Source organism: Nycticebus coucang, chromosome X (genome assembly GCF_027406575.1).
Source record: "Nycticebus coucang isolate mNycCou1 chromosome X, mNycCou1.pri, whole genome shotgun sequence".
In the NCBI taxonomy this organism is placed as follows: Eukaryota; Metazoa; Chordata; class Mammalia; order Primates; family Lorisidae; genus Nycticebus; species Nycticebus coucang.
In genome coordinates, this window is record NC_069804.1 from 179,393,461 (window position 1) to 179,420,108 (window position 26,648).

The window sequence follows — 26,648 nt, forward strand, 5'->3', positions numbered from 1 at the left end:
CATGTCTTTGTGATTGTCAATTGAGCTACCATAAACATTCAAGTGCAAACGTCCTTATGGTAAAATGCTCATTGTCACTAATCATCAGAGAAATGCAAATCAAAACCACCCTGAGATATCACCCCGGTGAGAATAGCCCAGATTACAAAGTCCCACAAAGAAGGAAATGCTTTTACACTGCTGGTGGGGTTGAAAACTAATGTTACTTTTTTGGAAAGTATGGAGGATCCTCACAGAGCTAAAAATAGACCTTCCATTTGATCCTCTAGTCCCATTATTAGGCATCTACCCAGAAGAAAACAGATTCATTTTACCATAAGGATATTGCCCAGCATCTTTAAGCAAGCTTAGCTTCTTCCCGTCTTGTTTTCCTGCGATAGTTCATTCTCTGGCCTTGTGGTAGAACACTGTGCCAAGTGAACCCACTAGAGACCAAGAGACAGATCAGGCTGTTGTCCCACATTTTCTATCCACTAAATCACAGTTTTCTTTCAAGGGAAGGTGGCTATTGTGAAGCTGTCAAACTGACGCAAGTTAAATGGGCTGTAGTGAAGGCTCCTGTTAACAATAGCAGCTATCTCTGTCAGATTTTAGCTTTGCAGACAGTTACAAAGCAATTTGGTGCTGATAGGTGGGCGATTAAAAATAACAAAAGGCAAGAAGAATGAGATGGGAATGCTCATATTCCTTCCTGGTTCAAAAACCAAGGGGGCAACTGAATATAGAACACTTGGACCTAGGCTTGAGTTAGCGTGGCTTTCATAATCTCATGGAGATCAGGTGTGGGGACAAAGTGTCCTCCCTCTAAGCAGCTCTGGGTGTATTTCCTGGCCACATCTGGTGAATGGAAGGCCATAGTGGGGAAGATGACAGCAAGGTCTGTGTGGAGTTCAAGGCACCTGAAGAGTTCTGAATGCTGATAATGATAGGAACAGATTGTCACTGTTGATGGGAGTGTGTGTGGGAGGGCAGTGCATGAAAAAGAGCAGTGTGGACATTTTTACAGTGTCATATCTAAGATTTTGAAGGTTAGACAATAGACAACCAAAGAGGATTAAAGGGAAATTATCTCTCAGCTCAAGGGAACCCCAACTTTAATTGGATTTGTGAGCTAACATTTGCATTAGTGTAAGAGCTGTTGCCAGTGTGGGGGCCCTCCAAGAAGCCTGGCTACCTACTCCCACGTGTCAGGGTCTGGGAAATATATTCCTCAGGCCTGGTGAGGGCTCGGGGGAGGAGAAGCTTCTTCAACCTGGGAGGTCTGCACTGCAGACCAGCAAGAATGAACACTTTTTCCCTCCCTTGATAGATTCTGAGTCCCATTTTCCCTGAGCTTAATGAATTCCTGTGTAGTACACTCTTCACGCAGCTTCTCCTGTAACCACTGAAATGAGAGCCTCCTTCCATTAGCCCTGAGGTCTGATTAGAGAACTCATCCAAATTGGCGGCCCACATTAAACACGAGCCTGCCCATGGGTTTTACTGGAGGTGGGGGCAGGCGATTTATACTGTTTAGAGGAAGGCACCTCACAGATTTCTTTTTCTCTTTAGTAGCCTTGGGTTTGGAAATTTTGAAGTCTGAGGAGGGGGGCACAGGAGTCTTTGCATGCAGGATGTTGACTTGGTCCCCATTCCATCCAGACAGCTGTCTCCTTAATGTAATGCTTTGTCTCTCCTAGAAAAGAGAAAGCACTTTTCTCTTGGTGAGGCTTCTGCTGGCCATATCAATTACATTCTAATGTAGGAAAATAGAGGAGAAAGGGATTAGGTGGGAAAAATAGCTCTTTTTCTCTGTATTTTTCTCCATCGATTTGAGTAGAAATGCATTGGAGATGTTCTGCCACTCTCTGTCAAGCAGGGCAGTAAGCAGAGTGATCCGGGACATGGGCTTTGATATCAGGTAGCTGTGGGTTGCCAGCCCAGTGCCCCCTTCCCCTCTTGGCCAGCTGTGAGACTTTTTTCAAATAACAGCTTTATTGAGATACGGATACCATAAAATTCACCATTGTGAACTGTGCAATTCAATGGTTTTTAGTATATTCACAGTTGGGCAACCACTACCACTATCTAATTCCTGAACATTTTTATCACCCCCAAAGAATCTCTAAAACCTTGGCAGTCACTCCCCATTCCCCATCCCACTAGCCCCTGGAAACAAGTCTCTTTCTGTCTCTATAGGTTGGCCTGTTTTAGACATTTCATATGAATGGAATCATGTGATACATGGCCTTTAGTGACTAGCTTATTGCACTTAGCATGATCTTTTCAAGGTTCATTCATGTAGTATATATGTCAATGCTTTCTTCCTTTGTAGAACTGAGTAATATTTCATTGCATGGATTAACTACATCCTCTTTTAGCCCTTCATTCTTTGTCATTTGTGTTGTTTCTAGTTTACGTATATTACCTTATGCCTAATGGTGTTGTCTATCTTTCCATCTGCTTATTGGCCATTTGTCTTTTGGTCTTAGTCATTTTGGGCTGATATAACAAAAATCCACAGATTAGATGGCTTAAACAACTAGCATTTACTTCTCATATAAATGGATATTGGGCATTCCTAGATCTGGGCGCTAATGTGGTTACGTTCTGGTAAGGGCTGTCTTCCTTGTTTCTTCACATGGCTGAGAGAGAGAAAGAGGAAGCAAGCTCTTTGGGTCTCTTCTTAGAAGGGCACTAATCCCATTACAAGGGCTCCACCCTCATGACCTAGTTACCTCCCAAAGCCTCCACCTCTTAATACTATCACAGTGAGAATTAGACTTTCAATATATGAATGGTTGGGGTACAACCACTCAGTCTACAGTGCTATCTTTTGTGAGGGAATGCCAATTCTGATCCTTTACTCATTCTTTAAGTGGATTATCTATCATTTTATTATTGCATTTCTGAGGTTCTTTTTATATTCTGCATACTATATACTGATAAATAAAAGTTGCACTGAGCACCTTTTGTAATTGTAGAAGTCAAATGTGACTTAAGTACTACAAATTGAATACAGTTTTTTCTTCAAATGATTCTATACTTCTTTAGCACCCTCTGTACAACTACCCAGATTTCTTGGGAAGAGTCAATGAAGTGATCCCGTTAGAGCTCTTAGAAAAGTGAATGTTTGTCATGTGTTAAACCTACCTCAAAAAGTCTTCATTATTATTAGTTAGTATTGGCTGACTTCCATTTATTGTGAGACAGAGGCGAGGTGCAAGCCCTCAAGTTACAATTATACATCTAAAAAGTATGATGTGAAAGGTGTGAAGTGCTTCAATTTTACTAACACGTTACTCCTAGAATGATTCTAAGATATGAGATAAAAAATTTTAGCTGGTATCAGAATCTGCTACTCTCATAGATCTGTGTTTATAACTCTCCCTGTTTCTCTCTCTAGATAGTTCAGTCCCATCTATCAAAAATGTGAGTTTATGAATAACAAGATATAAATACCTAGTTTGGGGGCAAGTACTCAAAAGTGGCACCTTCTTACTGGCCTCTTACTGAGGCCAAAACAAGAAAGAATAGATCTTGAGCCTTACACAATGTTTATCCTGTTGTATGTAAAACTTACTCTGGTGGCTCTCTGTTGCTGAAATTACTCTGGTGGCTCTCTGTTGCTGAAATTGCTTTCTTCAATCAAAGACCCAATAATTTTTTCCTTGATGATTCCTTAAAATCTGCTTCTGAATGCACTGATATAGAAGAGGGCCCCAGTTTATCCTAATATCAGCAATAGTGGAAGTGGTAGCATTTATTATACTAAGGCCACAATCAAACTGTTCATATATTGATTCACTTACTCTTTGCAACAATCCTACAGAGTAAGTATCAGCAGCCTCTTTTTAGAGCCTAAAAAAAAAAAAAAAATGAAGGCTCTAGAGAAGTCAAGTAGTTTGCCTACATTTGCACAGCTACTAAATGCAAGAACTGTGACTGGACCCCTAATATACCCAGGCCCCAAATCTTTGCTCTTTCGTTAACATGCAGTCTCTTTTAGGAAATTGGATTTACCAAAGCTCTTGATCACTGGACACTTGGGTTATTCTTGTATTTCAGAATTAGAAAGCCAATCTTTTGTAATTTATTAACATATGGTAGTATAGAACAGGTAAGATTTGCACATCATTTTTCAAAGGTAGACCCTTCCTTATCTTGACAATTTTCTCCCAGAGTCACCTGGTTCAGCCATTGTTTAGAAATCAATGGCAGTGCTGAACCTTATATGTGCTCAGCTGGGTCACAGAGTTAAGAAACGTCCATGGTATGTTAGTGAGCCACAGAGAATTCATTTGCACTAAGTTGAAATTTGGAGAGAGATGGCCAAAATGACTCAACATGTCTGGCTTTCCACATCGATGTGATTGTGCCATGTGCTATAATTTATAGTGTAAACAAGTTTTCTGCGAAAGCTAAATATATCATGCAACTCATTTAACATGCACAGAAGGAGCCTTTAAATTATTTCAGTCCCATTACTCAAAACGTTCAGAAAATTCCTCTGTATTAGAGCCAGTGCAGGATTGGCTCTGTAGCCAAGTGCATCAACATAAATGTTGAATCCTCAGGGGAAATGCATACCTCATACTGTTACTTAGGGAAAATACATGCCCAGACATTGTGGAGCCCCTTCTAAAACAATTCTCATTTTGTTAAAACAATAGGATAAAATCTTCAGTCAGGTTACCCAGCATCTTTGACTTTCTAAATCTGGCAAACAGTTATGAATATCACTAAAATGGCAATGTGTTTGTAAAGGATTAATAATTTATGAAGCATGGAAATGGAAACTGAGGCTTTTTATGTCACTTTCTGATTTTGTCTTTACCTACATAGAAAGCATTCCTTTGGAAGCCATATGTGATGCTTCAAAACTGTTTAAATTGGAGTAATTATCAGAACAAATGGTGTCATTGGATGATATTAATCTGTTTGTGTTCCTTCTGTCTAGTCAATGAATCAACATTAATACTAACTTTGAAAAACAGTTGAAACACAGTCATCTGTGATTTCATTTTTATTTTAAAGAATGTTTAAAAATTGATCTATTATTCTATACCTATTAAAACATACCTTTAGTTTGATAGTTTTCTGTTAAGGCAGTCTCCCTCACTACTTAGTTTTTAAGGAGTTTGGATAAAGAATGGGTATGAAATTTTATCAAGTATATTTTTGGCATCAATTGACATGATCATATGGTTTTCATCATTTATTTGTTGATAATATGTTATGTTCTGTGAATAGACATCTCATTATCAAACTGCTTTTGCACTCCTGGAATCTTGTAGACTAATATTTCATTATATATGGTTAAGTTACATAAGACATAAGCTAAGATTTGAATTTTTCAGATTTGAGAAATTTGATAATATAATGTTAAAAAAGTTTCTCTTTATTCTAAAATATGACCTTCCATTTCTGGCATACAAAAGCTATTTGTGGCAAAGGTACAGATCTTTTCCTTCCTTCAATTTTTTCTGTAACATGAGAAAAAATTTCTCTAGTTTTGCTTGTTTCCAAATACAATGACATTTTATGTGTTTAGAGTAATTCAGGCTGAGCTAACGTGAGCCAGTAATTACAACTTATGGTAAAGATTGGGTATCTTATGTGCTAGGGGGTTTGAAGTGGGATATCTCATTTAATAGTTATACCAATCCTATAAGGTGGCACTGTTGTGCCTCATTTCACTGAGGTACTCCAAAATTGAAGGGATTCGCTCTCAGGTGGTAAAAGTTGGGAGAGTTTGAACTTGGGCCTGACTACAAAGCAGGCTTTCTTTCTACACCGAGCCCTTCATTGTGCTCAATAGCCACATACAAGTCAATTAGCTTTGCAAAGTGGAAAGTTACTGGTCTCCGAGGACTCAGAATATTGGCTAGTTGTTGCAGATGTGTGCCCTAGGACCCAAAGGGGTGTTGCATGATGAGTTATAGCTGGCTTAGCCCACACATGGCCACTAGCAGAGAAACAAGTCCATTAGCTACTGTTATGCTTATGGTAATGACACTACCAGTCTTTGTTCGAATTTAAATGTGGGCAGCACGTTTGACATGAGACATTAGTAAATGAGAGTATGCTCAGCAGTGCACCTGGATCTAAAAAACAGGTCCTGTAATGAGCAGTTATCAACTGACTAGGATGTCTGGTGGTGTAGGGGAACAGCTTTACTGTGGCACCAACGAGACTCTGCAGGTATCCAAATAGGCCACATGACATGAGCTTGAACCACAACTAATGAGTTTGATGGAACACCTAGTGATCTTCCTGGAACACAAGAGGCTAGGGAAGATCAAGAGATATACTTCAAAGGCTTCTTTCACTTGCCTCCCTCTGTCTGAGATGCTATCATAAGATAGTTTCCCATTACCTCCCAGGTTCTCATGAAGTATGGACCATTCTGTCCTGACCCCAGCAGCATAGAACTCTGACCAATAAGATTGCTTGCTAATCAGAAGTCTAGAACAGACTCCTGAACCACAGTGTCTTATAACTCTCTCTGCAGTCATCTGGTCCCTTTTGTTTTGATGTCCTCCTTTTTGGTGTGTGGGACAAACATGAGGGGATAGCTGACACCTTTCACAGTTCTTCCTTTCTTTCATTATGTAAGTACCAAACTATTCTGTGAATCTAAAACTGGATCTCTGTATTATTATGGGTTGAATTATCCAGGCCATGGCCTTGACTTTGCCCTGTCTTGTATATACCCACCAGTAACAAGCGGTATGTGTACTCACCTGCTAGAATGCTCACCTGAGTCCTGAACTACATGTGCCAAAGAAGGTCTATCTAGCTGTAGGATTTTGTAGAGCTGAAACTTTCAACATGTGTTAGAAGACAATCTACCTCCTAGTCAGAACTGGAGTAATTTTTTTTTTTTTTTTTTTTTTTTTTTGTGAGAGTCTCCAGCTCTTGCCCTGAGTAGAATGCTGTGGTGTCACAGCTCACAGCAATCTCCAACTTTGGGGCTCAAGCAATCCACTTGCCTCAGATTTTCCATTTTTAGTAGAGACAGGGTCTGGCTCTTGCTCAGGCTGGTCTCGAACCTGTGAGCTCAACCAATCCACCCGCCTCGGCCTCCCAGAGTGCTAGGATTACAGGGGTGAGCCACGGCACCCAGCGGAGTCATTTTGATGCAGCAGAAAGAGCTCATCATGTAAATCAGGTGGAATTTTTATAAACAACTAAGCATTATTGCTGTCAACATTTTACTTGGGCCTAAATTGTCAGGTTTGAATATTTTGCTTAAATAGTCTGAAATAAAATGTGAATTCTTTCTGCATCAGCATAAGGAAAATCCTATCTACTGTGCCAATTCAGGTAAACAGCCCTTCTCCACAACCATTCTCTGGAAATGGCTTTGAGAAATAGTTTAAAACACTCCAAACTAAAGTGCTCTGTTATTGGCAGCTGAGAATTTGCAGTGCCTTAGATATAAGTAAGAATTGGTCCTCGCTCCCATTGAGTTTAATGTAAGACACAATGGCTTTCGGTAGGCATGAGTTGTAGTGTTCTCAACCGCAACTTAATATGTCAGTTGTTCTGGAGGGTTTCTTTAGATAGAAATTAATAGACCAGCTCCATAAAGGAGTTCTTTACTTAATCCTTTCATAATTAGGAGCTGATGTGGAGATATGAGTAATGAAGTAACCTCTGTGATTATGAGGTACTTTGGAAGTAACCACGGAAGTTTATTCTCTCTAATCTTCTGTGGTTGCTCTAAGAAGCTGAAGAAAGGCTGAAAGGGACAAGCCCAAAATGAAGGCTTCTTGTCAAGACATCTGTCTATCTTCATCACTTGAGAGCTGATGTAACTGGCTGTGTCTCCGAAGAGAAAGGTTGAGTACTAGAGACACTCCTCTGCCAGATTGAAAAGATTTCTAGCACAGGTATCTGAGCCTCACAGGAATGAAGGGACATTCATTTTAGAGAGGCAGCCTAGTGTGAGGGAATGCTTTGCTGTTTAGTGAGATTCCTCATAAAGATTCAATTCTGTCAGAGTGGTAAGATGACCTTGGATGTCAGGATTATCAATGTCCAAGATCAGTTGATTTTTAGCTCTGAAATGACTCTAGAGATTTGTCTCTTTTCTTCCTCCATCTTTACTGTCTCTGTCCATACCCTGACCCAGGCCATCCTCCTTCCATTACCTGAAATACTACAATGCTGCTCTAACTGGTTTCCTTGCTCCCTCCCCCTTCTGGTCAATTTCTATTCTCTGCTTTCAGCAGTCTCACCCACAAATACCAGGCCCAGTGAATGGTCTGAAATAAATCGCTTCATTTGGATGACTTTCCATATTGCCTAGTATGTCTTAAAGGAAATTCTCTCAAGGTGACTTGTATTGTCCTACTGAAGAGTAGAATGTCAGCTATCAGGTTTTTGTTTTTTTTTAGACAGAAAATACTCTTTTCCCCTTTGGAATTATCTCAGCATTTGTTTTCAGATCCAGCTTGGTCCAATGGGTTATGGTCTTCTCTGGGGAAATCTACTCATAGTTGTTTTCATACACACACACCCCTGAAAAATGATACAATAGTGTTTTTGTATGTGTAACATATTCTTGAAAGCCATCTGAATTTTATTAGGCCCTTTGTCATTTGCATGGTAACTTGAGTTTTCACAGTGGAAGAAAATTATATAACCCAGAGAAATATACCAAGAAAAAGAAAATTAAATCAAAATGACTGTACAACCAAAAATTGGTATTGTGCTGAATTTATGTGATCAATTCTAAGGAATTCCAATGTTGAAGAAGAGGCAGCTTGATTCAAGTCAATAGTCATATACATCAGGATTCACACTATTAGCTTTGGTTTATGTGTGTAATATATATATGAATCCATATGTACCACACATGTGCCTAGAAAAGATAGTTTTTTTTTGCCTACTGTTGTTTTTTATGAACTTAGAACTCTAACACTAACTGAATCGATGACATAGATACTGTTTTATTCCTAATGCATGGAGGAATAAACTGAGGTTCAGACAAGTTTAGTAACTTAAGCTCAGGTTGTCTGATTAAGTCCCATGCAATATACATACAGCCACAATTTCCTCGATAAAATAAGGACATTTTACTAGCTGAGTTGTTTTAACACTATGTTCCTTTACTCCCAGGGGCTCTCCAAAGCAAAGTGCTATACTCTAGTTTTCATTTGGAATTTCTAATAAGATTTCATTTGGTGGCTTGGGAAAGGATATTTTGAGTTTAAAAGTTTGAAAACCGGTGGCTTTAAGCAAGGGTCAGAAAACTTTTATTTTTTTCTCTAACAGCTCAGAGAGTAAATATTTTTAGGCCTTGTTCTCTATTGCAATTACTCAACCTGGCCATTGTGGTTCAAAAGCAGACATAGATGACACCTAAGTAGGAGTGGTTGTGTGCCAATAAAACTTTATTTATGGATAGTGCAATCTGAGTTTCATATAATTCTCATGTGTCGTGAAATGTTATTCTTTTGATTTTTTTCATTTAAAAATGTAAAAACTGTTCTTAACTTGTAGGCAATACAATAACAGAGAGAGAGCTACTTTACACTGAGGGCTGCAGTTGGCCAATTCCTGAACTTGATGGTCTCTACTGGAACATCTAGTTCTCATTCTAAGGAACCTGGGTAATCTTATGAGATGTTTATTTTCTAAAACTTCTGTAAGGCCTTGAGCTACAGAAGACACTCATTCCCTTGTCCACATGCCCGTGACAATGTGTGCAATGTGGTTTAGTTGGTGACATAGGGCCAGAGAGCCCCAGCTCATAGACCTCAGGGATTTGTCCCTATAAAGTACAGTATAGATTTTAAAACTAGTTGTCACTTCCACAGCCTTCAGATCAGTATTTTCCAGCATTCTCACTGAGATGGTCATCGAATGAGAAACTTCCATGAAAAAATGGTATTCAGTTCCTCCTGAGAAAAAAAGGCTGAGCACCTTTGCTGCAGGGAAACAAAATGAATGTTCTGAAAAATATCACCATCTCTTCCTCATCACCTGCCTTACTACAAAAAAAAAAAAAAAAAGATTATTAAATGCTGCAAAGACTATAAAACACTAGATAGGAAAAAATATATTTCCCTGAGTAATTCCTTCCAGCTTATTTTATGAAAAGAAAGGAGTCAAGGAGAGCTAAGTTACTATTTTACTAAGTTATTATTTTAAAGGAGTCAAGAGAGCTAAGTTACTAGTTAGTATAGAAGAGGGCCCACCAGAAAGTGCCTACTGAGATGGCCGAAGTCCTCAGGCATCCCTCACACTCTCTGGGCCGTGGTATTTCCCCATAACTCAGCTGTGTTCTTCATTTGGAACCAATAAAAACTTACTCTGATTGCTATTAGCTGGGGGTAGTTAGGAAGACGATGATAATTTAAGCTAACTAACCAGAAAACCCCAAACTATTTGGGTCAGAGGATGTGACTTTTCATTTTTGGTAAGAGTCCGAAACCTAAGTCAAATAGCCTCTTCCCTCCCCTGTGTGACCAAGGTCGCAGCACTGGTTCTGTCTCTAACACCATTGAAAGTCCAGTCTCTGGGCGTGGAGTATAGAGAACAAAACTCTAGCTCCTGGGTGGAAGGTACAGGAACGCACATGGCAACACCGAACTGGCAGAGTGTTCTCACAATTAACGATACTGACCAACAGAAAGACATTTCAGCTATCCATTAGACAAAGGCTATATGGCCATATGTTGAGGATGTTGTAGATATCTCCATTATGTGGTTAGGTGACATGGTGAAATAATAGTGACACAATGAAATAGATAGCACTTACAGGTACATGCAACTATAAGAGACAGGATACAGCTGAAAACTGGCCACCAACATTGCAACTAGCACCGCAGACACCTGCAAGCTGGAGTTTGGCCAGTATAAAGTGATGCTGCCTGTCCAGAGGAACACCATTTTTTAGTTCACAAAAATGCACTGCAGGCTTGCAGGCTCTGAAAACACCTCAGTGTCCTGATGGTGTTTTCCATACAAGGATTCTAGATCAACTAACAGACTTATATACAGTCTTGTATACAAAGGTTAGGGCCAGGTATGTGTAGGAACTGCCTCCTGAGACTACTACCAGGCCTAAAGGAAAGGCGAGCATTCCTTCCGATGGGAGCCATCACTGGTTTATTTCTCTAGATCTACAGGTAGCTCCATAGGTATAAGGACTATGACATCAGGATCACTCTTACTTTAAATTCTCTCTCACTTGGAATTGTTTGGCTGTTTCCTCTCACAGCCAGCTTTCAAACCTCCTTGGGCTCTTGAGTACTCCAGGATGATCTCAGGAAACTCAAGACAGCCCTGAATGGATTAGGACCACCAGAGCTTTATTTTTTTTATTGTTCCCACTTCTACAGTACCATCTCACAGACAATAATAATAATAGCAATAATAACCAAGATGAAAGTTGTAGCTACCTAGGCAATTTGTATATATGTTCTTTCTAATCCTTGAAAATATCCTCCAGTATAAGTATGATTATTGCCCATTTGAAAATGTGACAAAATTGAGCTTCAGAGAATTTTATTAACTGGATCAAGAAGCAAATCCATTAGAAATTCCTATATTTGAACTCAGGTCTAGCTGGCTCTCAAGCCCTTGCTCTTAATCCCATGCTGCCTCAAGCAAGGGTTTCATATCCATGGAACCTTCTGTAATAATGTTTCAAACCCTCTGTCTCTTCCTCTTCAAAATCACCTTAGCATTTCATTACATAAATTGGGGAAGTTTATGAAGACAGGTCTTATGCTTGTAGTTCACATAGGGCTTGTCACATCATGGTGTCCTAGAATGTTCCAATGCAAAGAGCCCTTGGAGGTCACTAGGTTCAGCTTGAGGCCAAGAGAATTAGGCTCATTTTCTTTTGGTTGATTCTATCTCATCTGCCCCAAATATCATTATTAGGGCTTTTATATGATCATCTTCTCAGGGCAAGCATTTGGTTTTATGAACAGTTTGAAGGACTATTCTATTTCTTAATACTATAGAAATTACATGTCATAGTAATAATAAACACACAGCATTTTTGCACAAGGATGGACATTATGAACTACTAGATCCTGCAAAAAAATATCCGGTGTCACTGAGGAAGTCTGCCTGATTCTGTTTTCCTCTAATTGAAAAGTTGAACAACAGTTGCCATTTTTGTTTAAGAGACACACAGGCATTCATTTATATGAGCATGTTTTTCACATTTTGTGGTATCCAATGTGTGATGAATTTGTCTACAGAATTATAACCTTATGAAAAGAGATTATCATTTTTATGCTGAGACGACCTTAGCTGCAGTGGGTGTGAATAGTGTTGCTACAATAATTAAAGCCAAAATCTTTCATTATCCTATGCTTTCCCTAGAGTAATGTTCAGCATTAACCAAGGATGAAAACGCAAACAAGTACATGTATATTCAATAATAAAGCTTAATAGGTCAGGGAAGAAGTGGAAGAAATGGATGTGTAGCATCTCCAGAGATAACTAATGATAGTTCGCCTTCCTATCCTGCCTATTTACTTCCTTGACTTGTGTTTACCGGGACTTGAATATATGCATCAAATTGTCCTTTATTAACAACCAAATCTATACCAAGCTTGTTGCCTGGTAGGGGGTGTGTTTAATGTCAGTCACTCTGTAGATTACCTGCCTATTTTCAAACTGTACATTGGAGGGCATTCATTGCCATGTTAAAATCATATGGAGTTGATTGGAGAGTACAATAACTGCTGAGTTCAGGCCTCCGTGCTCTGGCTCTGGATATGCTAGTTCTGCTCGAAGAGTACAGCCTGAAGTTCCCTGAGCCCATTTCTAGATCTGGCCTTGAGATGCCTTTAGACCTTTCCCAGGTCACCATGGCTTACCTTCAGATTGCTTAGCAAATTAACAGAAGAGCAAAGGTGCATGGAGCCTTCTGCTTATTTTGTTAATAGTATTAACAATGTGCATTATTTCCTACTGAGATGATTGATATCTTTCCGAATGAATCGTACCCTGTGTTAATTTTATGCTTTCATGAAGCCTGTTCACATGTATTAGTGCCTGTGCTGCTCACCAGTGCCCTCCTGTGAGAGAGCCAAAGTATTATCACACTGAATGGATGAGGGACACGGATGAGGCTCAGAGCTGATTAATGCCTTCCCCACGATATCAGAATGTATGATTAGCCAGCAGTTATATCCAAATATCGTAGCTTCATGTTAACATACTTTGTGAGGGGATTTGTCATTGCTGTTTGTTTTTTGTTTGTTTGCTATTTAAAATATCATCCTTTATAAGTTATACTCTCTAGGAAAATATTGTGTATTCTCAAGTTCTGTGATGGTCTGGGTTCGATGTTTGCTTTGTGGTTTCTAGCCATGTGGCCATGCACAAGTTCGTTGACCTCTCTAAGCCTCAGAATCTCCATCAGGAAGGTGAGCCTAATAACAGCATCTCTTTCACAGGGTCATTACAAGGACCAAATTCCATGCTGTCAGTCAAATACTTAACATTTTCTCTGTCATGGAAAATGTACCTTCTAAATGTAGGAATCACTTATCATTATTTTTTTGAACACTGAAATGTAATTTAACATGTAGATCTTTTTTGCATGTTGAAAAATGAAACCTTTAATAAAAAGTATAGGTAGTCTTTAAATGTTTGTGTTTTGCAGCTTACGATAAAGATGCAGCCTTAATTTCCCACAATATGTTGTAAAGAATTATTTGTTCAGAGTCATAAGCCTACAACTACAAAAGAAATACCACTGCACATTGTTTTCTCCTTCTATAAGATCGTCAAAACATTCATTAGTCTCTTGAAGGACAGTCACAAATCCTGCAAATTTAGTTTATCTGAAACTAACTCGAATAGTTGTCCTTCCCACCAATCATCTTTTAGATCAGTCTTCGGTCTGCAGACCTCAGAGAATACATCCTGGTCTTATGTGGCTGAGCAGGAAAGTGGGGAACTCTGCTCTCTTTGGAAAGTTATTGTATACCACCCCTACCTGAATCTCTTTCTAATGTTGGAACATTACCCTTAAAGTAACAGTTTCCCCTGTTTATCACATCAGAAGCTGTCCTTTCCCTTCCAGCTTCCCTTCTAGAAAAACACACAGGTGGGAATCCAGATATGGGAATTTTAGGACTGGCTGTAGCAATAGCTAGCTGTGTGATGGTGTGCAAAACAGTTCACCTCTCTGAACCTTTCATTCCTTGTCTGCAAAATGATGCCAGTGGACTCATTTCCAGAAAGATGCTGTGAAGAACAGGGAGATAAAAGAGCTGTTCCTCCCCCCTTTTCCCACATGGGAATTAAGGGACTGGTGAGGAGCTAAGTGGGAAGCAGTGTGAGATGGGTCTTGGGCAGAGGAAAAAGGTCAGCTTTATGATGTGAGAGTTCTTTATAGAAAGCTTTTGTGGAAGAAGTGGGATCTGACTGGGCTATGGAGGAAAAATAGGATTTCCAGAGTTGAAGAAAGGAGTTCTCTCCTGGGAGCTGACCCTGACGGTGAACTAGAAGCTACAAAGAATAGCACGTGCTCAGAAAATGGTAATTGGTCCAGAAAGGCTGAGACTGCCCCATCTTGGAGCATGAGGATGGGGTCTAAAGTTGTATTTAATAAATAAAATATGAACACCAATTGGTCTTTGAAGGCTATTTCACTGGAATTTTAAGACAATAAGCCATTCCTCCTGCTGGAGCTCACAATTAGAGATACAGGAGATGGCACGGGAATCCATACCCCTGTAGAAACGTAAGGCTCTATGTGTTCCATAAACAATTTTGAGAGTAAAGTTCATCACAGAAACAAACAACTCGTATTTTCTCATGTGCCTTGCTTTCGGAGAGAAAGATTTCTTATCCACTTGGGCTTACATCCCTTGGATCAAATTTTATAGAAGGAGATGGGTCATATATCAAAAGGTTAATGACTAGCCATTTCTCACCCTGCTCTTTTGTGGCCGTTGAACTACCCAGCAACGGAGGGCACTGAAAAGCAGTAGATGTTCAGCGGGCCCATTGCCTATCCAGAGAGCCCCTGCAGGCTTCGATGACGGCTTCTACAGCTAGGGGCTGTTATCATGCCCCTGTTCTTTCATGGGAGGCTCAGAGCACCTTGTCCTGTGGAGATCCAATGCTGCATCCCACCTACACAGTGATTGATCAGTACATTTATTGCACTTTTAGTAGTAAAAATATATAGACTCTAGTCATCTCTGGAGATGCTGAAATTGTCTTTTTTCCTCTTGATTTAGGGGAAAGTAGAGAGGGAAGATGTGTGCAGAGTATGACATAAATATAAGAGCTCAAATATCTAATTAGCTGAAAGAATCTTGGTTCCTTCTGCACCTTTGACAGAATTGCAGCTGTCAGATTGTAGCTCCAATATTTTATCCCCATTGCAAGATGTATCGGAGGATGATTTAGAAAAGACTCCTTCTAACTGGAATGCCACTCCGCTTTCTTTGTAGGATGCTTGAGGATGATCTGAAGTTGAGCAGCGATGAGGATGACTTTGAGCCTGTGAAGACCTTGACCACACAATGTACTGCCACTGAGCTCTATCAGGTAGGAAGAGCTTAGAGCTTGGTTTGGGACCTGAAGGGAGGGAGGGAGAAAGAGGAACTAGAAGGGTTTTGACATCCACAAGCTTCCCCTGCTTTGCCTCTGGGATTTGGGGAGATGGAAAGAAGCAAAGATGGGCATAGTGTTCTGGAACAGGTTGGATTAGCTCATGCTTTCATTAAAGCTATAGTAAGGAAATGCTGAGCTCTTTAAAACCGCTTTTACCTCCTCTCTCTACTTTTCATACACAAATACTGGGCATCAGGAAGCAATAGAGATTGCCTTGCCCTCTCTTGGACTACTATTGTCTTGGACAAGGTGTAACTTTCCTTTGCTGACTCCCGCGTGCAGCTGAGAGCCTACACTCATTAATCCAGGTTTAAGTGTGACTGCTCCATTCACCTTGCCCAGACCCACTGCTTCCCAGTGCAGCTAAGAATCAATACACACCATCCTGCTGCTTACACGACCCTTGAGGCAAAAGGCATTTGGAAAAAAGCTTGCTGTTGCCCTTGTCTTCTTCTATTCTACATTATAAGTATTGACAGTGCATTACTACCAAATGAGATGGCAGGAACGTGTATCTTCAGCATTTCCAATGAGACTGGACTTCATAATTTGAAAAGGTCAAGTATCATTTATGACTCATGAGTCGACAATGTAGTGTGTGGTGTCAGTGATACTTGTGCATTTTCTCTGTGAGAGAGAGTTGTCTCGAATGGGTGGGCCTCCTGCATTACTGACAACCTCACATAGGAGTACAGAAGTATTGCCTTTTAAAGCCAATACCTGACCAAGGCCTTCCTCCGGGGAGGTCTGCTAAGTTATCAGAATGAAATAGTCCATTTTAAGGAACGCTCATGCACTGCTATTTCAAGCTAGTAGACAAAAATAAAATTTCCATATTCACTAAATATTTCATGAGGAGGATCTTGAAAAGAAAAGCTTCTCTACAGTTGTGACCACACTGTAATGCCTGCCATTCTGCTATACTTTTATCATCAAAATCATCTTCAATGCCATGTGGACAAAACTTTCCTCTCCTTTACTGTCTTTACTTTATTGTGCATGCATTTTTGATAAGATACAAAAAATTACATCCCTGCAAGTTTAGCGCTTTATCAAGAACAAGCACAAGGTGAGTGCAGACTACACGGCTCTGCCTAAGCCAAGTTTGCAATTGTTTCCCAGGGGCTTGCTGCATATTTAGTGAATGCAAGCAGGCCCCGTCCCACTTGAGTCATGGCCTTCATAGCAGTTGTAAAATGCACACCTACTTTCTGATGACTACCATTTCTGCTGTCTGCATTTAATTCACCAATGACAAGAGCATCATATTTGTAATTAAAACAAAATCCAGTACCAAATAATCCTAGATCATTAATTTTGACAAATCAAAAGTTACTTTTTGATGGAAAGCTTTAAAGCAAAATTCAACAATAAGTGAAAGGAGATCTTGAGCACCGTCTTCTTCACTATCTGATTACATAAATGCAGTCGCTTTTTAGCTGATAAAGTTGTTAATTTCTGTATTTACCTTAAAAATGACATTGTGTCCGTTGGCCCAAATCATCTGGGGTTGACTTTATGCAAATGCTAAGACCCTCAGATGATCAGAATGGCTGAGTTGGGACCTATTCCCAACATGCTGCCTGTAGAGGTCATGCCTGCCTCAGCAAGGCTTTGGCTCTCAGTTAAAATTAGGTGGGAGGTTGAATTAGGGGATCTAAAGGGAAGCCAAGTGACAACTTCTTCCCCCTAGCAGAGTACAGGAAGCAATAAATGGGCACAGGATTATAAACATTTGCAAATGAACCCTCCTTGCAGAGTTTGAAGTTTAGTTAAAAAGCCTGTAAGGCTCTAGACCAAAATAAAAGCGAATGCTCGTGCAATAGTGGTGGCAATAATGACACTAGTGTTTGATGAGCTCTGGCTTTCTGAGGCCTAACATTCTCATTCTAAGATATGTGGGTTGACAACACTTTTCAAAATTTTTATTGTTGTAAAATTCACACAATATAAAATTAACCTTTTTAAAGTTTACAATTCAATGACATTTAGTATATTCACAAGGTTGTGCATCTACCACCAGATCAGAATGTTTTCCCCAAATGGACACCTTTTACCTGTTAAATAGTCACTCCTCATTCTTTCTTCCCCCCAGCCCCTGACAACCACTAATTTACTGTTTGTCTCTATGGATTAGCCTAGTTCACGTCAATGAACTCCTGCAACACGTCACTTATTTATTTATTTATTTATTTATTATTGTTGGGGATTCATTGAGGGTACAATAAGCCAGGTTACCCTGATTGCATTTTTTACGTAAAGTCCCTCTTGCAATCCTGTCTTGCCCCCAGAAGGTGTGGCACACACCAAGGCCCCACCCACCTCCCTCCTTCCCTCTCTCTGCTCTTCTTTTCCCCACCCCTCCCTCCTTCTTTCTCTCTTTGCTCTCCCCTTCCCCCACCCCGACCATGACCCAAATTGTCATTGAGTACATAAGATTCATGCTTATCCATTCTTGTGATGCTTTACTAAGAATAATGTCTTCCACTTCCATCCAGGTTAATACGAAGGATATAAAGTCTCCATTTTTTTTTAATAGCTGAATAGTATTCCATGGTAGCTGAATAGTATTCCAACCACAGCTTGTTAATCCATTCCTGGGTTGGTGGGCATTTAGGCTGTTTCCACATTTTGGCGATTGTAAATTGAGCTGCAATAAACAGTCTAGTACAAGTGTCCTTATGATAAAAATATTTTTTTCCTTCTGGGTAGATGCCCAGTAATGGGATTGCAGGATCAAATGGGAGGTCTAGCTTGAGTGCTTTGAGGTTTCTCCATACTTCCTTCCAGAAAGGTTGTACTAGTTTGCAGTCCCACCAGCAGTGTAAAAGTGTTCCCTTCTCTCCACATCCACGCCAGCATCTGCAGTTTTGAGATTTTGTGATGTGGGCCATTCTCACTGGGGTTAGATGATATCTCAGGGTTGTTTTGATTTGCATTTCTCTAATATATAGAGATGATGAACATTTTTTCATGTGTTTGTTAGCCATTCGTCTGTCATCTTTAGAGAAGGTTCTATTCATGTCTCTTGCCCATTGATATATGGGATTGTTGGCTTTTTTCATGTGGATTAATTTGAGTTCTCTATAGATCCGAGTTATCAAGCTTTTGTCTGATTGAAAATATGCAAATATCCTTTCCCATTGTGTACGTTGTCTACTTGCTTTGGTTGTTGTCTCCTTAGCTGTACAGAAGCTTTTCAGTTTAATGAAATCCCATTTGTTTATTTTTGTTGTTTTTTCAATTGCCATGGCAGTGTTCTTCATGAAGTCTTTCCCCAGGCCAATATCTTTCAGTGTTTTTCCTATGTTTTCTTTGAGGACTTTTATTGTTTCATGCCTTAAATTTAAGTCCTTTATCCATCTTGAATCAATTTTTGTGAGTGGGGAAAGGTGTGGGTCCAGTTTCAGTCTTTTACATGTGGATATCCAGTTTTCCCAACACAATTTATTGAATAGGGAGTCTTTCCCCCAAGGTATGTTTTCGTTTGGTTTATCAAAGATTAGGTGGTTGTAAGATGTTAGTTTAATTTTCTGGCTTTCTATTTGATTCCAAGTGTCTATGTCTCTGTTTTTGTGCCAGTATCATGCTGTCTTGACCACTATGGCTTTGTAGTACAGAGTATAATCTGGTATGCTGATGCCCCCAGCTTTATTTTTATTACTAAGAACTGCCTTCGCTATACGGGGTTTTTTCTGGTTCCATACAATACGCAGAATCATTTTCTCCAAATCTTGAAAGTACGATGTTGGTATTTTAATAGGAATGGCATTGAATAGGTAGATTGCTTTGGGAAGTATAGACATTTTAACAATGTTGATTCTTCCCATCCATGAGCATGGTATGTTCTTCCATTTGTTAATATCCTCTGCTATTTCCTTTCTGAGGATTTCATAATTTTCTTTATAGAGGTCCTTCACTTCCTTTGTTAGGTATATTCCTAGGTATTTCATTTTCTTTGAGACTATGGTGAAGGGAGTTGTGTCCTTAATTGGCTTCTCATCTTGACTGTTATTGGTGTATACAAAGGCTACTGACTTGTGGACATTGATTTTATATCCTGAAACATTACTGTATTTTTTGATGACTTCTAGGAGTCTTGTGGTTGAGTCTTTGGGGTTCTCTAAGTATAAGATCATGTCGTCAGCAAAGAGGGAGAGTTTGACCTCCTCTGCTCCCATTGGGATTCCCTTTATTTCCATGTCTTGCCTGATTGTATTGGCTAGAACTTCCAGCACCATGTTGAATAGTAAAGGTGACAGAGGACAACCTTGTCTGGTTCCAGTTCTAAGAGGAAAAGCTTTCAGTTTTACTCCATTCAGTAAAATATTAGCTGTGGGGTTGTCATAGATAGCTTCAATCAGTTTTAGAAATGTGCCACCTATGCCTATACTCTTCAGTGTTCTAATTAGAAAAGGATGCTGGATTTTATCAAATGCTTTATCTGCATCTATTGAGAGGATCATATGATCTTTATTTTTGCCTCTGTTAATATGGTGGGTAACATTTGCAGTTTTTGGCCAGATCTGGGTTTGAACCTGCCAACTCTGGCACATGGGGCCGGCACCTACTCCTTTGAGCCACAGGTGCCACCCCATGTCACTTTTTTTGTCTGGCTTCTTTCACTTGCCACAATGTATTCCGGGTTCTTCCATTTAATAGCATGTATCAGTACTTCATTCCTTTTAATGGCCAAATGCTATTCCATGGCATGAATCAACCATATTTTGTTTATCCAGTCATCAACTGATGGACATATTGGTTGTCTCCACCTTTTGTCTATTGTGAATAGTGCTGCTATAAATCTTTGTATACAAGATTTGCACAGACATATTTTCAGTGCTTCAGGATCTGTGCCAGGAAGTAGAATTGCTGGGTCACATGGGAATTGTACAGTTAAATTATTGAAAAATCACTGAAATCATTTTCTGTTACACATTATATTGTCATGCAGATAATAGAGTACTATTGCTTCAACTTATAATGGGGACCGTCATACCTCTAGCAACATCAGGAATAAGAGTCCTGAGATTCCCATTTTTTGAGCCACCCTTTCTCTGTGCCAGGTACAAGTTAAGTGCTATGACTCATCTGAACCTCACAGAAAACCTTACAGTTAGCTTTGGGCCTTCTGTCTGTGAGCAAGAAACTTGCAGACTCATTCTATTTGTGGCATAACACTTAGGGGGAAGCATACAAACAATTGCAAAATCATATCCCCAAGGGCCCAGAACACAGCATTAGTGTGAGCTGACATAGTTAGAAACTTCTCAGAAGCAAGTAGCTACCTACATTCATGCAGAACTAGATCAATTTAAAAAAATACACACGTTCTGGAGATATCCCCAAATCACCTCATCTGCATCATCTCACCATGACTCATGTTAGGAAACTTAGATAGTCCAAGCTTAGTAAGTATACAACAGTTCTTTTTCAAGCAGCTTCTAGGACCTTATGGCATAGTTAGGAACATAAAGGCTCCCAAGAGAATGCATTTAAGCATACATGAAAATGAAATGCAGGATCACGATGTCTCAGCTTCAAACTTGGTCTTTGAGTTGCAAGTACCTTATAATCAGAGCACCTACCTTTTCCTGCCCCACCACTGCCACCTTCCACAGAACTATTGGCACAGATACTCTCAGAGCAGGTAAGATGTGTGTTAATCCCTCAAATGGCAAAATGGAGCATGAGGCCAGAATGGAAAAATCACAATATACAAATTAAAGATGTCCAGTGGTTAGCTATGGAGACTCAGGTTTATGACAGAACATTATTAACATACGATTTTACCTTCTAATGACTCCTTTAAAGTCAAAAATGCACAATCACATACATACATAGTTTCAGTGAAGAAGCAATAGAGATTGTAGTGTGAAAATGTTTGTTAAAATCCTGCGTGTTCTCTTTACATCCATTATTGTGTTTTGATCTCTTCATTGGGGATATTTGGGAAGCAGCTGTGTCCATGCTGTATTCTAAGGTTGTATGGCAATGCTGGGACAGTGTAGGGGCTGCTTAAGAATACTCCTATTCCAAAAAACTGAGGAAGAAGGAATCTTCCCCAACAAATTCTATGAAGCAAACATCACCCTGATACCAAAACCAGGAAAAGACCCAAACAAAAAGGAGAATTTCAGACCAATCTCACTCATTAACACAGATGCAACAATTCTCAACAAAATCCTAGCCAATAGATTACATCTTATCATCAAAAAAGTCATACATCATGATCAAGTAGGCTTCATCCCAGGGACACAAGGCTGGTTTAACATACGCAAGTCCATAAATGTTATCCACCATATTAACAGAGGCAAAAATAAAGATCACATGATCCTCTCAATAGATGCAGAAGAACCATTTGATAAAATCCAGCATCCTTTTCTAATTAGAACACTGAAGAGTATAGACACAGGTGGCACATTTCTAAAACTGATTGAAGCTATCTATGACAAACCCACAGCTAGTATTTTACTGAATGGAGTAAACTGAAAGCTTTTCCTCTTAGACCTGGAACCAGACAAGGTTGTCCTCTGTCACCTTTACTATTCAACATGGTGCAGGAAGTTCTAGCCAATACAATTAGGCAAGACAAGCAAATAAAGGGAATCCAAATGGGAGCAGAGGAGGTCAAACTCTCCCTCTTTGCTGACGACATGATCTTATACTTAGAGAACCCCAAAGACTCAACCACTCCTAGAAGTCATCAAAAAATACAGTAATGTTTCAGGATATAAGATCAATGTCCACAAGACAGTAGCCTTTGTGTACACCAATAACAGTCAAGATGAGAAGCTAATTAAGGACACAACTCCCTTCACCATAGTCTCAAAGAAAATGAAATACCTAGGAATATACCTAACGAAGGAGGTGAAGGACCTCTATAAAGAAAATTATGAAATCCTCAGAAAGGAAATAGCAGAGGATATTAACAAATGGAAGGAAATACCATGCTCATGGACGGGAAGAATCAACATTGTTAAAATGTCTATACTTCCCAAAGCAATCTACCTATTCAATGCCATTCCTATTAAAATACCAACATCGTACTTTCAAGATTTGGAGAAAATGATTCTGTGTATTGTATGGAACCAGAAAAAACCCCGTATAGCTAAGGCAGTTCTTAGTAATAAAAATAAAGCTGGGGGCATCTGCCTACCAGACTGTAGTCTGTACTACAAAGCCATAGTGATCAAGACAGCATGGTACTGGCACAAAAAGAGAGACATAGACACTTGGAATCAAATTGAAAACCAAGAAATGAAACTAACATCTTACAACCACCAAATCTTTGATAAACCAAACAGGAACATACCTTGGGGGAAAGACTCCCTATTCAATAAATGGTGTTGGGAGAACTGGATGTCTACATGTAAAAGACTGAAACTGGACCCACACCTTTCCCCACTCACAAAAATTGATTCAAGATGGATAAAGGACTTAAATTTAAGGCATGAAACAATAAAAATCCTCCAAGAAAGCATAGGAAAAACACTGGAAGATATTGGCCTGGGGAAAGACTTCATGAAGAAGACTGCCATGGCAATTGCAACAACAACAAAAATAAACAAATTGGACTTCATTAAACTGAAAAGCTTCTGTACAGCTAAGGAGACAATAACCAAAGCAAAGAGACAACCTACACAATGGGAAAGGATATTTGCATATTTTCAATCAGACAAAAGCTTGATAACTCGGATCTATAGAGAACTCAAATTAATCCACATGAAAAAAGCCAACAACCCCATATATCAATGGGCAAGAGACAAGAATAGAACCTTCTCTAAAGATGACAGACGAATGGCTAACAAACACATGAGAAAATGCTCATCATCTGTATATATTAGGGAAATGCAAATCAAAACAAGCCTGAGATATCATCTAACCCCAGTGAGAATGGCCCACATCACAAAATCTCAAAACTGCAGATGCTGGCGTGGATGTGGAGAGAAGGGAACACTTTTACACTGCTGGTGGGACTGCAAACTAGTACAACCTTTCCGGAAGGAAGTATGGAGAAACCTCAAAGCACTCAAGCTAGACCTCCCATTTGATCCTGCAATCCCATTACTGGGCATCTACCCAGAAGGAAAAAAATATTTTTATCATAAGGACACTTGTACTAGACTGTTTATTGCAGCTCAATTTACAATCGCCAAAATGTGGAAACAGCCTAAATGCCCACCAACCCAGGAATGGATTAACAAGCTGTGGTATATGTATACCATGGAATACTATTCAGCTATTAAAAAGAATGGAGACTTTACAACCTTTGTATTAACCTGGATGGAAGTGGAAGACTTTATTCTTAGTAAAGTATCACAAGAATGGAGAAGCATGAATCCTATGGAAGTATGGAGAAACCTCAAAGCACTCAAGCTAGACCTCCCATTTGATCCTGCAATCCCATTACTGGGCATCTACCCAGAAGGAAAAAAATCTTTTTATCATAAGGACACTTGTACTAGACTGTTTATTGCAGCTCAATTTACAATCGCCAAAATGTGGAAACAGCCTAAATGCCCACCAACCCAGGAATGGATGAACAAGCTGTGGTATATGTATACCATGGAATACTATTCAGCTATTAAAAAGATGGAGACTTCACATCCTTCGTATTAACCTGGATGGAAGTGGAAGACATTAGTCTTAGTAAAGTATCCCAAGAATGGAGAAGCATGAATCCTATGTACTCAATTTTGATATGAGGACAATTAATGACAATTAAGGTTATGCGGGGTGGAGGAAAAGCAGAAAGAGGGACGGAGGGAGGTGGGTGGGGCCTTGGTGTGTGTCGCACTTTATGGGGGCAAGACATGATTGCAAGAGGGAATTTGCCTAACAATTGCAATCAGTGTAACCTGGCTTATTGTACCCTCAATGAATCCCCAACAATAAAAAAAAAAAAAGAAAAAGGAGAAAAAAAAAAGAATATACCTATGATGCATCTTAGAAGGGTACAGGTAAAATTTACTAAATTAGAATTACTAATTATTGTCTGAACACAATAATTAAGAAAATGCCATGAAGACTATGTTAACCAGTTCGATGAAAATATTTCAAACTATATATAAAACCAGCACATTGTACCTCATGATTGCATTATTGTACACAGCTATGATTTAATAAAAAAAAAAAGACTATAGCTGTGTTTTTAGACAGATGTGGATGTGAATCCTATCTCTGCTGCTTTCAAACTGGATGAAGTTGAGTAAATGATGTAAGTGCCTATAAAACGGAGGTAGGAATTACACATACTTCATTGGGTCAGACTGGTAACTAATGATGAGGTGAACTGGTGAATTGATATAGACAAAATCGCTTGGCACATAGTAGTAAGCTTACCACTTTACATGCTAATCACCATTATTGTTACTACTACTAATAGCAATGTAAAATGTATCCTAGTCTTTGGGATCCTATATATATTTACTGTCCATTTTCTTGTAAGGAATGGGACATTAAAGACACCTGTTGAATTTCCTAGCCTATATATGGCGAACTTGAATGAATAGGTTCTGCCTTCTCCTAATATTTATCGACTCCATATGCCTGGCAGAGAGGAATTGCAAGTACAGTCATTAGCATGTTTTATGGAACAGAGAAGCATGCCCTTCAAGCCCAGCCCTCACATACAAGCTGTCTCATATTGGGCAAGTTGCCTAACATTTCTGAGTCTCAGATCTCTTAATAATCAACTACAATAAACCAGTCTTGTCTAATTTACAGGAGTCTCGTGAGGATCCGATGATGATAGTGCACAAGAAAATCTTTGAAAACCACAAGCCCTACACAAATAGGTGGTTGTTCTGCCTTGTGGCCCTTCTAAACATTACCTGGAAGCCCCCTCTTTGGATCTATAGGGAGATACATATTGCCTTTCATGCTGGTCTAGGTGTCCATAGGGATCTTCTAGGGACTGGATTGAACGTTCTAACTGGCCTCTAACAACACCTACCAAACAGGAACGACCTTAATTTTCCTCTGAGCCCTGACAACCTTTAAATTAAAAGTCCCAGAAAGAAAGGCCAGATTGCCAGTGATCCCCCTGGAAACCAAGTCTTTCATGAAATGACATTTCTCTGAAAGAGTTTTGCTTCAAAGGATTAACATGGGTGAAGAGTTGATTCATACCCTTCTATAGCACCTCTTACCTTCTCTTTCCGAGTCCCTTTCTGTCCTAGAAAAAGGCTAAAGTGCTTTGCTGTGATCCTGTACTCACCTAAAAAAAAAATAACCAATTAAATTTGAAATCGGACATTGCAAAAATCCAGAACAGTGCTGGAAATGGACATAGTACTATATATATATATATATAATATCAATGACATGGTTGGAATTTGTGGGCTACCTGATGTTTATTAACCAGCTGACTGTATTTTTACTTCTCAGCTGCCGCTGTTGGCATCATAGATATAAAAACTAGCCCTGGCCTTCCTACTGCAGTGCTTATTGAATTGCCATTTTCCAGCCAGTCCTCCAGGGCAGACAGCAATACCCACTGGGGTTTGGCTAGGGAGCAGCCTTACCCAGGAGGAAAGGCTTCTTGGGAGTGGGGATGTTTTGTGTCCCCTGCAGGCCTCCACCTCAAGCCACTAAGCCTTCAGTTTTTCTTTTTGTCACATTTTTCTTCTTATGTTTCTTGGGGTTAAAGAAACTCCTGAAAACAAGGAGTTAAATCTGGAATCAATTTCCATTTACAGCTCAGAAGCAGTTATTGATGCTGTGCTCACAGTTCAATACAAGATCTAAAGATATAGACCTTGTGCTTCTCTTTCAATATAAGCAGCCTAATGAGTCTCAAATGTTTTTTTTAACAAAGAAATTGTATTGACAGGTTTATTAAAATAGCTGTCTTTAAAGTTTTAAGCGATCCACAATTTGACCTATACCAAAGGCTTCTAGAATATGTGGTGGCCAAACTCTAGAGCTCCCTCAAGAACATATTCATAGAACCAGGTAAACATCTGCTTAACGTTTCATCAAATGATACCACAATGTTTCATCTGCGCAGCTCTAACCCTGCAGCCTGCTGTACTCAGGTGGCAGGAGATCTA

General features: G+C 39.5%; 1 protein-coding gene across 1 annotated transcript in view; it reads left to right on the forward strand.

The window, feature by feature from the left end:
• Positions 1–26,648, forward strand: part of AFF2 (ALF transcription elongation factor 2) — a 485,141-nt gene that overhangs the window by 354,956 nt on the left and 103,537 nt on the right. The window contains exon 8 of the mRNA XM_053580856.1: positions 15,429–15,525. Coding sequence (XP_053436831.1) covers positions 15,429–15,525 — 97 coding nt within the window. The remainder of the gene's footprint in view (positions 1–15,428; positions 15,526–26,648) is intronic.